We start from the raw sequence: 13,559 nt of genomic DNA, 5'->3' as shown, positions 1-13,559 counted from the left end.
ATTGCCGGTCCGATATCTTGCCTAGTGCACCATCTGAGTCGATCAGCTAACGAAGGTCATAGTCGTTCTGCCACTACCGATTACCAAAAAAACGAACTGCATTGGCCATTGTTTTTTTTCATCTCCCTTTGTCTTTGATGGGAAAGAGATGAGAATAGAAGAAAAATGGGGTGGGAATGGGAAACTACAAATTGTTTTCTATTGCCGGCCGGTTTACATACACACACAGCTCATCTTGGCTGGTGGATTTTGCCGTCGGTTGAGAGCAAAGAATGTTTTTTTTTTCTAATGCCGGTACATCATTGGACAATATCCTTGCTGGCTGATTGTTTCCCTCCTGCTTTTTCTTCTGATAGGATATGGGATATGTTTTATTTGGTTTCTTTTACACATATGCACAGCGAATGCGCTGGGAGGACAATGCCAGTTTTGAAAAAGCTTGTTAATGCCAGTCCGGCATAGCATCTTATACCGATAAATCCAACTTTAAGGTAGTTCATTATTGGAGTAGAGTCTTATTTGTGGGTGTATAGAAAATTGAATTGAAATCAAGAATCAGTAAAAACATTATTTTGAAATTATCGATCAAAATATTTGAAATGTTGGTTTTAATGAGACGAGAACAGAATACTTTCAAAATGGCAGAGCCAGATGAATTTTGAAATATTAAACCTTTCAGGTTTCTTGTTATATTCGACAAAAGCTGACACTCCTTGCCGGGGGATATTCGACTGATATGTCGCCTAGCCTGTTCCGGTGAAGGACACATTGCTGACATTGAAAAATAACCACAATAACCGTGGACATCATCCGCGTACAAACTCCGTCGAATGATAATAAATAATGATACAGTTTCTCTGCCAAAATCAGAATAAACAACGTTGCCCCATAATTCACGTTCATTTTGTTGTATGGAGCGCGAAAGGAGAGAAAAAAAATCCATAATAGCACATTTGACACTTATCGGACCGACCAACGAACAAACGAAAGAAATGGATGGCGTTTGTTGCTGTCGCCAAGTTTGTTGTTGTGCTCCGACGACAGTCAGGCTGCTTCCAGGCCCAAGATTATATCTTCAATTACAGCTAATCTGCTTCTCCGCCAAGCTCTGGCGGGATAGAAAGCCAAATGAAAAAAAAATAAGGTCGTACCCTCTTCTCTCCTGTTAGGTGGTGGCGTATGGAAGTCCGCGCCCGCTAGAAAACATGTTTGATGTTTGTCTTTTTTTTCACGCGATTCCGTAAAAGTCGACGACCGACCGGCAATGCTTTTTACTTCTGACATCCCAGTCGAATAACACCGTCTGACAAGTTGGCTAATGTCACTCATTTCCCCGAGAGCGCGTGGAAAATGAAATTACTGTAGCCGAAAAAAAAACCGCAGTTATCGTAAGGAAACACATAGCCATAGATAGCACCTTTATACACATCTAGTAGGGACTTTCTCTACCAGGAAAGCGACTACGATGCGATGTTCAAATTTTGGCATTTTGGCTTCGGGCATATTCTGATGGATAAAAAATGGCTAAATGTGTGGAATCCTGATCAGTGCAAGCAGCCGTATCCAGTTACAAGGGCACAGGTAGATCAAAGTATCGTTCGGGCGGTTTAAGGTTTCAGCAAATTTGAATGAAATTCATGCATGCTTTCGCTTTGAAAATGTTATCAATCCAGTTGTTTCTTAAACCTTAAACCTTAAACGATTCAGTTGATTCTTAAATCTTGAATAGTTTCAATACCAAGAGTTTGAAGAAATGTAGAAAAAATAGTGTTTTTGTTTTGTGTCCGTATTGTAAACTTATGGATCTTATTTTACAGTTAATTTCGTCTGCATACAAATGAGAAAGTGCAAATGGAATTCTGTTTAGGCTTAGAACGAAATTAGCCGTCATACCCGTTAACTATCATCATGTTTAATTGCATCACGTAACGCATGAATATAAAAGATTGGAAGTAATTAAAAATAAAGTGGTAAACATTCGAAATGACTCATAGATTTTTGTTACCGCCACAGTAATTAATACAAATTAACTTGTCGATAGAACAATATCACAATAAAAAAATCAACCCATTCAAAAACTCAAATAGAAACCCAGACAGGGGAGATAAGAGCATAATGTCCACCTTGAGGAGGACGCTTATTTAACCATAGAAAACAGCTTAAATATTGGAGTGACTTTATTGTTTCGTATTCAGACACCATAAAAAAATCTATTTCCTAACTGGCTGAAACTGACCTTACTTTGCCGAGAGCTGAAATTCAGTCACTGCAGGGGCATAATGAGAACCACCCCTGGAACAGTATAAACACCATTTATGGGGGCATGATGAGCGTTACCTGCGGCAGAATCTAGCATAGGGTTAACAGATTCCGCAACACCAAAAGGGTACATTTCCCCAAAATGTCAGGAGAAATGATATAACTCAGATTTTCTGAGCTCTCAGCCATCAGGTTGGTATAAGATCCATTTAATAATCAAACTTTGCGCCCGGATAGTGGGCTTAACAGAAGGAAATGGATGTTCATATTTCGTGTTATCTGAAGAGGCCCCTACTTTCTCGAATAAGCGGGGTTCTACTGTAATTGGAAACCAAGATATTTCAGTTCAATAAAATACTCTCAATTTGTTGAGGCTATGCAAAAATAGATTATTCGAAGAGATAACAGTATTTAGATGATGCTGATTCTAAGAAACCACAAAAAAAACATTATAAACCAATCCATTTCCATTTCTATTTTTCTTTTTTATTGACACGTACATATCCTTCAAATCATTATTTGAAATTTGTGCACATTCAAACATATTACCTAAATTGTATACATGTTGATTACTGTTTGCATACTCAAAGGAGCTTATCGCGCTCACTTTGTTACGACTAAAAATTCAAGTTTATGAAAATAAGATGTTAAAGTATTTTGATGTAAGCAGTATTTTTTGCGTAGCTTTTGCATAAGATGTGAAACAGCCTCATAGAATGGAAGAAATACTTAGGGTTTTTAGATCAAATGTCTTTAAAAAAAGAGTACATTTGGTAAAATATCACAAAAAGAAGAGTACGCCCATTTCGATCAAAAAAGAATACATGTACTCTTAAAAGAGTACGTATGGTAACCCTAATCTAGCAGCGAATTCAATTCGATGAAGTCAACTGAACTATAGAGCTACAGCTTGACATCTGACGATTTGGCCTAATGGTGAGATATCGAAGAGGTAAACAGGTGACTTCTTCAGTTGAGATTCTAGGGCAGAAAATACTCATCGTGTCCCGATTAACAGTGCTCTGTTCGCCCCGAGTCAAAAAGTTAAAATGAAAACGCGTTTGAAAATTTATTATGGTGAAAAATCTAAAATTTTATGATGGTGAAAATTTAGGAACAATGTGTTCATCACGTTACAGAGCATACATTATAGATCTAGATCAGAGGTGAGCAACGCGCGGCCCGCGGGCCGCATGTGGCCCGCAAGACCCTTTTGTGCAGCCCGCGAAGCTTTTTTCAAATTCAAATACATTAACTTTTCTCAACAATGCATTGTTAGGAAAATTTATATAACTTGATCAAATATGCACTTATTAAGTTTGCCAGATTGCCCGGTTTTATCCGGGTTTGTCTGGATATTTGATACAATATTTGGGAACAGTTCGGCCCTGCCCGGTTGCCCGGATTTCATTGAAAAATACCCGGATATTTTCACTTTATTTGGCAAACAAAAAAAATATAAATTGTGTTGATAAAATTATTATTATATTATATTTAGCCACCAAAACAAAATTTTTAGGCAACTTTTGCAAGAATAATCATGAAAGGCTTTTTCGAAGCTTAAAATACGATTTAAAATCCGTTTATAAGTTTTGATAGAAAAAAATTATTTCAATTTCTTTTATCTTGATTTTTGTTGAGTATTTTTTGGGTTTTGACAAAATTTGCCCAGATATTGCCCGGATTTCTGGTCGTCTATTTAGAAATGAAAAGGCCGGATTATGCTAGGATTTTATAGAAAATAGCCCGGTTTGTCCGGCCCGATACGTGCTGAAAAGAAATCTGGCATCCTTAACTTATCTGCATTGGCCCCACAATCATCAGGTTGTGAACTTTTTATTGGCATTTTAAACATTTATTATGTTCTGTTCAAAGGTATAAATGCAATATCGTTTATAACGTAACTCAATATTGGAATATTTTTTTTTATTGAAAATACATTTTTCTTAATAATTTATCTCCTAACACTTTGAATAGCAAAATCTATTCAAGTGAGCCGAAAGAGCAGCCAAATATCGGAAGCTACTCATGATCAAAGGAATTTCGAAGTGCGTTAGTGAAGTTGTTATTTTTTATTCAAGCAAAAATAAAGTTATTTGTGAAAAAACATGCTCAGCAGATAATTTTTATAAAATATGTTCTATCCAATTCGGCAAAAAGGCTTCAAATACTTACAAAAAAATTTAAACCAAAACTTTGTGAATTATGTTTTTATTTCTGAATATTGTCGTAAATTGAGAAAGTTTAATAAATAAAGCCTGGGTGAACGATTTGAGATTTTTTTATCAACATGAATCAGCCGGCATTAAAGTTACCGACAAAAATTATTGGTTGCTGGTTGGTAAAAACAAAAGATATCTGAAATTCTCTTATTCGACCCAAAAGGTCTTTGAGGTTTATCTGTGATGCCTTTTCAAAAATTCTATTGGAAATTTACATCAAATATTGATAAATTGAGTTATTTCACATATCATTCGCATTCCACACTACCGAAGTCATATTAAATCTTTAGAAATCATATCCCAATGATATCTAAATAAGATTTAAAATTAAAAAAATATGGATAAAAAATCTAGAATCAAGAATGTAGTTTTGAAGATATTTGTTTAAAAATTTGTGAAATTGTACATTTTTCTGTTGGTTAGACAACCTTCCTCAACATCTCAATGCAATGATATGATCAAATTCAGAACTTCAATTTAAAAAACAGGGTTTTCACTGTTTGTAGGAAAAAAAATTATGGACAAGTTTTACTTGTGGAAAAGAATAACAGAAAATAAATTAGCAATTCAACGACAAACGCTAATAAGACTGCGATTTCTTTGAATATATATTTTTTTAACACTGTTAGTTATCACTGTGGTAAGCTCCAGAAGATTTTTAAATGGAACGGATAACAAAGAGTACCATTGGTTTTAAAAATAATGTTGTAAGAACGAATGTTTGCTAAGAAGTATCTACTACTAAACAATTGAGATAATTTAAAAATGTCAAAGATTTAGTGATGTACCATTTCAATACCGGGTATTTAAAAAGTCATTTTGAATTCCTGTTTTTAAATACGTGAATTATCTTTTTCAGAAATAAATTCGTTGTTATACAATTGACGTGAAGCTCTGCTAATTTAAAAAAAATTAACATTAAGTGCGGCCCGCCGACAACAAATTTTAAATGGCCCGTTGGTTGAAAAGGTTGCTCACCCTTGATCTAGATGATTTAACGATAATAAGAGCTTATTTTTCAGTGCTCAAAAATTGGAATATTTTTGTCACTTGAGAACCTCGTTGTTTTTTTTTAATATTTCTGTAAAAATGATGAGATTTCTTTTTTGCTGAAAATAATATGCTATAGGAAGTACGAAACTTCAGCTCAATAATGAACTATTCAGAGCCCTATAGTTAACAAGATAATAAAAATTTATTTATAAGAATTAAATTTGCTTAGCGCAATCAAGTATTTACAGTAGGAGAACATCCTGTAATGGCAAAAATATTTTAAACTTAAAACTAAACACTATCTCAAAATTAAACTAATTATAAAAAGAACGAATCTCTGCGATGGAAGACTGCACCGATTTGCCTCTGAAGTTGGAGATGGTGTTGTTGGCCATCTCTTCGATTGATTCAATGCCCGAAATCCGATTAAGATCTTCGGTGCTGTGCCAAGGCGGAAGCCGCAAAATCATTTTCAGAACCTTGACTTGAAACCTCTGAATTGCTTTCTCGTCGCACAGCAGCTAGACCAAATCGGAACTGCATACATTATCGCTGGTCGGAACACCTGTTTGTATATCAGCAACTTATTCCTCAGACATAGTCGGGATTTCCTGTTGATGAGAGAATAAAGCGATTTAGTGTTTTTATTACATTTAGATTGAATATCTTCAATGTGATTTTTAAAAGTAAGATTCCGATCAAGTGTGAGTCCCAAGTACTTTACGTGATCTGACCATGCTAATGAAACCCCATTAAAAGTTATGGAATGGTTTTCATTAGGTTTTAAAAATTGAGCTCTTGGCTTATGGGGAAACAAAATAAGTTGAGTTTAGGAAGCATTAGGAGAAATTTTCCACTTTCTCTAGTAATTCAAAAAGGAATTTAAATTTTGTTGCAATCTACTGCGTACCAGCCGTAAATTTCGACCTTTGGCTGAAAGCAAAGTATCTTCTACCTTTTCCTTCTGGTACATCAGGAAGATCAGACGTAAAAAAGTTGTATAAAATTGGCACAAGTATACTGCCCTGAGGGACACCAGCTCTAATGGGTGTCTTTTCAGATCATGAATTTGATAGTTTACTTGTAAGGTTCGGCTAGTCAAATAATTTTGAATAATTTTGGTGAGATATACAGGAAAATCAAATCGAGCTAATTTAGCTACTAAACCTTTGTGCCAAACACTGTCAAAAGCTTTTTCAATATCAAGAAGAGCAACACCAGTTGAATAACCTTCAGATTTGCTAGCGTTAATCATATTAGTTACACTCAAAAGTTGATGTGTAGTAGAATGTCTATGACGTTTATTACAGCTTAACTATAGATTTTTGAAGATTTTAGAAATTAAGTGAAAATTTCCAGGCAAAATTCGAACATTTTCGTATCAAAATCGAGCAACCGGGGTGGACCAGGCTTATCCTATAATAAACTTCAAATATTTGAGCTTGTCCGGATAAAACTTCGCAATCTGGCAAGCTTTAGTTAAAAGTTTAACGCTTAAAACCGTACTCTTCCATCAATGAACTGTCAAAACTGTTTCAGTCTTTTTTGCAGGTTTTAAACGTGGATGGGAGATTTGAGGTAATTGGACACATTTTCGTATCTTAGATTTTCAAGATACGAAACAATAAATTTCAAAAATATACAAAGTTTCTTGATTTTTTGACTTTTATAAATTAGCAACTTCTCAGACTTTCGAACACCTAAATTACACTTTGCGCTGGATTTTGAGTATAAATATATTCGCAAGATTATCGCAATAAAATTACATTCACCAGGAAGGCAATTTTATACCGGCTCTAGTGTTGTTATTACATTGGCCCATACTTTACAAAAAGGTTATATGGGACGGATTGGGGTCAATGCTGTTTTTTATGCAGGCTCAATAACACAAGGGAATATTATTTTTGGTGGATATGTTTTAATAGCTGATTTTGAAAGATTTTGGCATCCTGATTTTAGAACATTCGTAAAATTTTGTCTATCACCTCTAATTTTGATGAAATGATGAGTAAAAATTATTAAATTGATCAGTTTGGAGTAAGATCGATCTTTAATTGGTGAACTAAAGTTTCATAAAAACTTGATACCGATTATGATTTCTTCAATCAATCAAGGATTCAGATCTTGTCTGGATATTTCAGTTTCAGAAATTCAACGCTTAAAAAGAATTTGTTCAATATTAGATTTTTGAATAGATCATAGGTTACATTCCAACTGTTTCTAACATAATTCAAGAAAGTCTATAAGTATTTATTGTTTGTCAAATAGAAATCTTCTATCCCTTTTTTTAGAATTCAAAACTACTCGCGATCTTTTGGAAAATTGATCCTTGAATAAAAACTATTATTTTCAAAATCATTGTCATGTGCTATAGTTTTTTCTAAAACATTAAACATATTTATTTAATGATTTTTAAACTTTTTTTTTTCAAATTATCATGTAATCATGTAAATGGCCCAATAGTTGTATGGATTCACCACAGAGCTGTCAGTTGAAAACTAATTGCATATATAGAGTGTCAATTTTCCGGCCATTTGAGCGTTTTCGGGAATCATAAAATCTGACGATCCTTTTCCCGAGAATTCTCAAGATCCCGAGAAGAAACGAAAATAAAAATTTTTACACACTTTACACATTTTAAATTTTTCGGAAGTTGTATTGAAAGCATGTCAAATTACTCAATAATTAAATTAGCAATTATAAAACCCAAGACTAAAAAAATAAGTACTTCAAACGACAAATTTGACTGATTCTTGCAGCAAAAATTTTAAATGTTAGAGAAAGATTTTTCACTATCGAAGTTGATAAAGTAGACTTCAGATTATTCACCAAATCTCGAAAAATTTCCATTAACTATCATTTTGTTTAAAACTATGTCATTTCTTCGCCGATGATTTTGCTACTGTAAACAGTTTACGAAACGAAGGTTTTCAATGATCAGGTTTGAAAAATATACCATTATGATTCTTGTCGTAGCGTTTCTTTATTGGAATTGTTTGGTTTTATAGGTTCTTCGTTGTTTTTCTCTTTTACACTAAGTTTTCGAACGGAAATTTTTTTATTTAATTCTGAAAAACTATATATCAAGGTAGGACCACCTTATCCGTTGCTCAATCTGAAGCAATTTTCTTATTTAGATAGTGTAAATTGTAAGTTATTTAGGACTTTGGGAAATTCCCGGGATTTTTTAGTTTCCCGGGATTCGGGATTTTTTTTTAATTCCCAGGAATTTCCGGATAGGAAACAAAAATTCAGAATTATTAAATTCTTTGCACCTTAGTGTTAATTTTGTTCCCTCGTGTTATTATTGACCAAATTGAACTTACACTGATATAAAATTTACGATAAGATAGGCAGGCAAATATTTAATTAACTTTTTGGAATTTCTTTCGATGATGAAATAAGTGATATTTCAATTGATACCTCAAGAAAATTTATTCCTTCCTTTATTTTATAACCTACAGCTATACATCTGTGTTTTTTTTCTCTTTAAGCAGAGACTTTCATTAAAACAAATTCCTTTGCTATCATTAAATACCTGAGTACATTTTTTTTATCACTGCACCACCTTTTTATCACCTTATTCTCGCTTGTGCTTCCGGTTATCACTTTTCTTGCACAAAACGGAAGTCACCAAATGGATCGTCAGTTTCGCAATGGCTACCACAACCAAAACCAACGGGATGATCACATCGAAGGAGTATTTAACGCACCAGCTAAGGCTCATGGCATTGGATTGCAGGATACGGGTATCCGGGTTTCTTAGTACCCATTCCACCCACCAGATGGCACGGTCCAACGGATGTTCCGGTTGATCCCGGAACAGCTTCGACAGTCGTTGCATGTTTTCGCGGTAGCTGCGGGAGGGAATATTGAAAATACTATGTTATTACTTATAAATTAGGTACGTCAATTTAACCTTTCACAAACCCTCCACAAATACCAGGAATCGATTGTTTGTCCCTCAAAACACTCAAATTTTCATCATAATCCGATGTAAAATAACGCCATTATCGCTACAATATTTGACTTGTATGGACGACCCCTTTCAAAAGGGGTCATCCGAAGATCGTTTTCATCATTTCTGGTCATAGCATCCATGCCTCATATCTCATGTGTCATGTCTCATGTCTCATGTCTCATTTCTCATGTCTCATGTCTCATGTCTCATGTCTCATGTCTCATGTCTCATGTCTCATGTCTCATGTCTCATGTCTCATGTCTCATGTCTCATGTCTCATGTCTCATGTCTCATGTCTCATGTCTCATGTCTCATGTCTCATGTCTCATGTCTCATGTCTCATGTCTCATGTCTCATGTCTCATGTCTCATGTCTCATGTCTCATGTCTCATGTCTCATGTCTCATGTCTCATGTCTCATGTCTCATGTCTCATGTCTCATGTCTCATGTCTCATGTCTCATGTCTCATGTCTCATGTCTCATGTCTCATGTCTCATGTCTCATGTCTCATGTCTCATGTCTCATGTCTCATGTCTCATGTCTCATGTCTCATGTCTCATGTCTCATGTCTCTTGTCTCATTCATGTCTCATGTCTCATGTGTCATGTCTCATGTTTTATGTCTCATGTCTCATGTTTCATGTCTCATGTCTCATGTCTCATGTCTCATGTCTCATGTCTCATGTCTCATGTCTCATGTCTCATGTCTCATGTCTCATGTCTCATGTCTCATGTCTCATGTCTCATGTCTCATGTCTCATGTCTCATGTCTCATGTCTCATGTCTCATGTCTCATGTCTCATGTCTCATGTCTCATGTCTCATGTCTCATGTCTCATGTCTCATGTCTCATGTCTCATGTCTCATGTCTCATGTTTCATGTCTCATGTCTCATGTCTCATGTCTTATGTCTCATGTCTCATGTCTCATGTCTCATGTCTCATGCCACATGTCTCATGTCTCATGTCTCATGACTCATGTCTCATGTCTCATGTCTCATGTCTCATGTCTCATGTCTCATGTCTCATGTCTCATGTCTAATGTCTCATGTCTCATGTCTCATGTCTCATTTCTCATGTATCATGTCCCATGTCTCATGTCTTATGTCTCATGTCTCATGTCTCATGTCTCATGTCTCATGTCTCATGTCTCATGACATGTTTTATTATAGAAAGCAAATTACATTAAAATTTCATGGAGATCAAAGCAATCGAAAGATTCCCTTTATTTCAACCACGGTATAAGAAAAGTTTTTTTCGGTATTTCGATAGAAACTTACTACATTCTTCAGGGACCGTTTTCGATTGATCACTGAAGAAGATAGTAAGTTGCTATCGAAATACAGGTATCTGAAATTTTCTTATACCGTAGTTGAATTGAAGGGAATTTTTCGATTGCTTTGATTCAGTAGAATTATTCAACCAAGTAGGCTCACAACACATATTAGAGTAATGGAGATTGTTTCGCTCATGAACCCACGTTAATCAATTGTTTTTTTTTTCAAGCAATTCGCGTGTTATACCCCAATCGCCTTACCTCTTATCCGTAGTGACCTTTCGAATGGCGTCCACCAAAACATCAGTTGTAACGGTCTCAATCGCAAGACGAATTCCGACACCCTGCTTAACGCAATAGTTGATGTTCCGGTTCTGATCGGCAAACACCGGAAATCCAATGATCGGAACTCCATGCCAAACCGTTTCCTGGGTACTCAACAGCCCACTGTGGGTTATGAACAGCTTCAAATTCGGGTGAGCTAATAGATCGTTCTGGGGCATCCACTTTTGGATCAGGACATTTTTGGGGATCTCTATTGGCATACTATCGGATTCGAACTTCCAGAGGAACTGGTATTTTGGAAATTGAGCCATCGCATTCAGGATGGCAATAATTCGCCGATTTCCGAGTAGATCACTTCGAACGTTTGAACCGAGAGAGAATAGGATTGCCCCGTTTTTGGCGTTGTCGACCACTTCTTTGAGGTTAGCTGGAAGTTCTTTGGGAGATTTGATTTGCATTCCTCCTACCGAGATGAGGTTTGGCATGGACGGTTCCGAGTACTGAATTACTGGATTGGAGTTGAGCAGTACGATTTGCGTATCTTTTTCGAACTCTCCCACGTAGGGAAGCTCTGGAAACTGTTCTCGTACGATCTTATCTGTTGCGGGTATAAGATGATGGCTTCGAGCAAGCTCTTCGTAGTGACTGATGAAGAAGTTTTTAAAACGTTGAACGTAGCTCATCTCTTCGGGGGCATCGAACTCATGATTGGGAGTCATTCCGGGATAGACATAAGCTCCTGTTAAGCTCGTCGTAATGGACAATCCATGGAATCCGGTAGCTGCAATAAAGGGAGGTCTCTTGAACTTGTGCCGGGCAACAGCTGACATACAAGGACCCTGAAGGAAATCGTCGATAACGACATCGAACTTGAAATCATCCGGATAATCCAAAAGTTGCTTCAAACCCTTAGATTTTAACGACACTTCACAGCCTGCCAAGCTGTAATCGTTAAACATGTTCAACATCTCGATGGTGCTGTATTTACTCATTTCAAAATAATCCGTGGTCTCGTGTCCATCCTCATGCAACATTTCGTAGACTCCCTCTACGTGAATAAAGTGCACATTGGGCGGAGGATTTTTTTCGACGTCCACACTGAGCGCCGTAACGTTGTGACCCTTGGCTGCCAATCCATAGATGAGCGAACGATGCCTGCCAAACCGAGGAAAAAAAACTTGAGCGATCATTCAATTAAAAAGCAATCAAAAACCAACCAACTTACCAGATGAAGTGGCTGGGCGATGGGATCCCATCGATGTAGAGAATGTTAGCTCCGTTACAGATGCTGATACTAATCGCAAAAACTGTAAAAAAGAACCGCAACATTTTTGCTTCCCACTTTGCCAAGTGCCTAGGTCACATCCACTTCAAGCACCGGCTATCGTTATACTAAATTGATCAAAATTTTGACCGTTGTTTGGTCAAGCTCAATGGCAATAAAGGAAAAAAACGAAACAAAAAATGCGTAAATCAATTCATCAGTGGACTTGCAGATAACAAGTGTAAGAGCGATGTTCCGATTCTAAGCATCGTACACATTTCATACACGTAATTTCAATTGAAAACATTCTGTCAAGCTTCTAGAGCCGTTACCTTTTGAGTCATTGAAGATGGAAGCAGTATGGCGAAGATAAGAGAATCAAAACGGTTAGCAGACGGAATCTAAAGATAGGTTGACAAATTTCAAGGTGGGTAGAATTTTGTTTTCGCACCAATTATCGCGATTTGTACTTGACCCTTTGTTGTTTGAACTTTGGTAGGATTGGTGTATTTTTAATAATGGAGTGTTCCAATATTTTAAGATTTATGCATTCAAAATAAGGGTTTTGGTACCGAGTAATAGACGCACATGGATAATGATTAAAAATTTAATCCGAAAACTGTTGTGGTAAAAGAATTTACTTAGTCCACAAGAAATCACGAAAATTTTAAATTCAGCAACTGGATCACATAGCATACTCATTATTTCATTCACAAAGTTACGATTCAAAGAAGGTACATATTTGAAGAACCATTTTAATATTCACAGAATCCCGAGATGTGGACTTGAGTTTTAAACCCTTATGCGTGCCAGATATTTTAACTTGTGAATGTTTTTGGAGTCTCAAATTGACAATTTGAGTGTTTGATATAATTTTCAGACAATATTCAGCTATGTCTATTCACTTTTATGTTATTAAATATCTATAAAAACAAAAAAACAAAAAACATACATCGAAGAAATGGATCAGCTACCAAATGCGCGAAAAAAATCATTTTTCAAGTAATAAAAACTATAGTTAGAAGCTATATGTTTTGAACGAGGATATACATCTTTTTTTTTTTTTTTAATTTTTAATAAGATCATGACAACAAAAAATGTAAAAAAAGTAGGGCAAAAGCCATACTTTTCAATCAATTCATCGTCAAAGTTGTTTCAGTTACTGTAGGAAATTTTGAAAAGTTGATTGGAAAGTTGACGTTACTTGACACACTTTTCATCTTTGGATTTCCAAAATATGAAATACGAGATTTTTCAAAGGTAACTGTTTTTCGAGCTCTTCGTCAATTCGCAATTCCTCAA

At 35.8% G+C, this 13,559-nt stretch overlaps 2 protein-coding genes across 26 annotated transcripts in view; one reads left to right on the top strand and one right to left on the bottom strand.

The window, feature by feature from the left end:
- LOC129755407 (gamma-aminobutyric acid receptor subunit alpha-4) overlaps positions 1-13,559 on the top strand; it is a 706,839-nt gene that overhangs the window by 28,508 nt on the left and 664,772 nt on the right. The gene's annotated exons all lie outside the window — the stretch shown is intronic.
- LOC129755408 (UDP-glucosyltransferase 2-like) lies at positions 8,921-12,400 on the bottom strand. The gene is made up of 3 exons (XM_055751896.1): positions 12,219-12,400; positions 10,970-12,148; positions 8,921-9,331 (listed from the first exon to the last, which is right to left on the bottom strand). The coding sequence occupies exons 1-3, from the start codon at positions 12,320-12,322 to the stop codon at positions 9,055-9,057; spliced, it is 1,560 nt and encodes a 519-aa protein (XP_055607871.1). The 5' UTR covers positions 12,323-12,400; the 3' UTR covers positions 8,921-9,054.

Source organism: Uranotaenia lowii, chromosome 3 (assembly GCF_029784155.1).
Source record: "Uranotaenia lowii strain MFRU-FL chromosome 3, ASM2978415v1, whole genome shotgun sequence".
In the NCBI taxonomy this organism is placed as follows: Eukaryota; Metazoa; Arthropoda; class Insecta; order Diptera; family Culicidae; genus Uranotaenia; species Uranotaenia lowii.
The sequence above is the reverse complement of the archived record's forward strand: the minus strand, read 5'-3'. Positions and strand labels throughout refer to the sequence as shown.

What these genes read in the sequence shown, in the direction of transcription:
- LOC129755408 (XM_055751896.1), bottom strand. Translation starts at nt 12,322, where the DNA reads ATGTTGCGGTTCTTTTTTACAGTTTTTGCGATTAGTATCAGCATCTGT. An exon ending in TCGCCCAGCCACTTCATCTG is followed by an intron (nt 12,149 to 12,218) that starts GTAAGTTGGTTG and finishes TCGGTTTGGCAG; the next exon opens with GCATCGTTCGCTCATCTATG. An exon ending in AAGGTCACTACGGATAAGAG is followed by an intron (nt 9,332 to 10,969) that starts GTAAGGCGATTG and finishes TCCCTCCCGCAG; the next exon opens with CTACCGCGAAAACATGCAAC.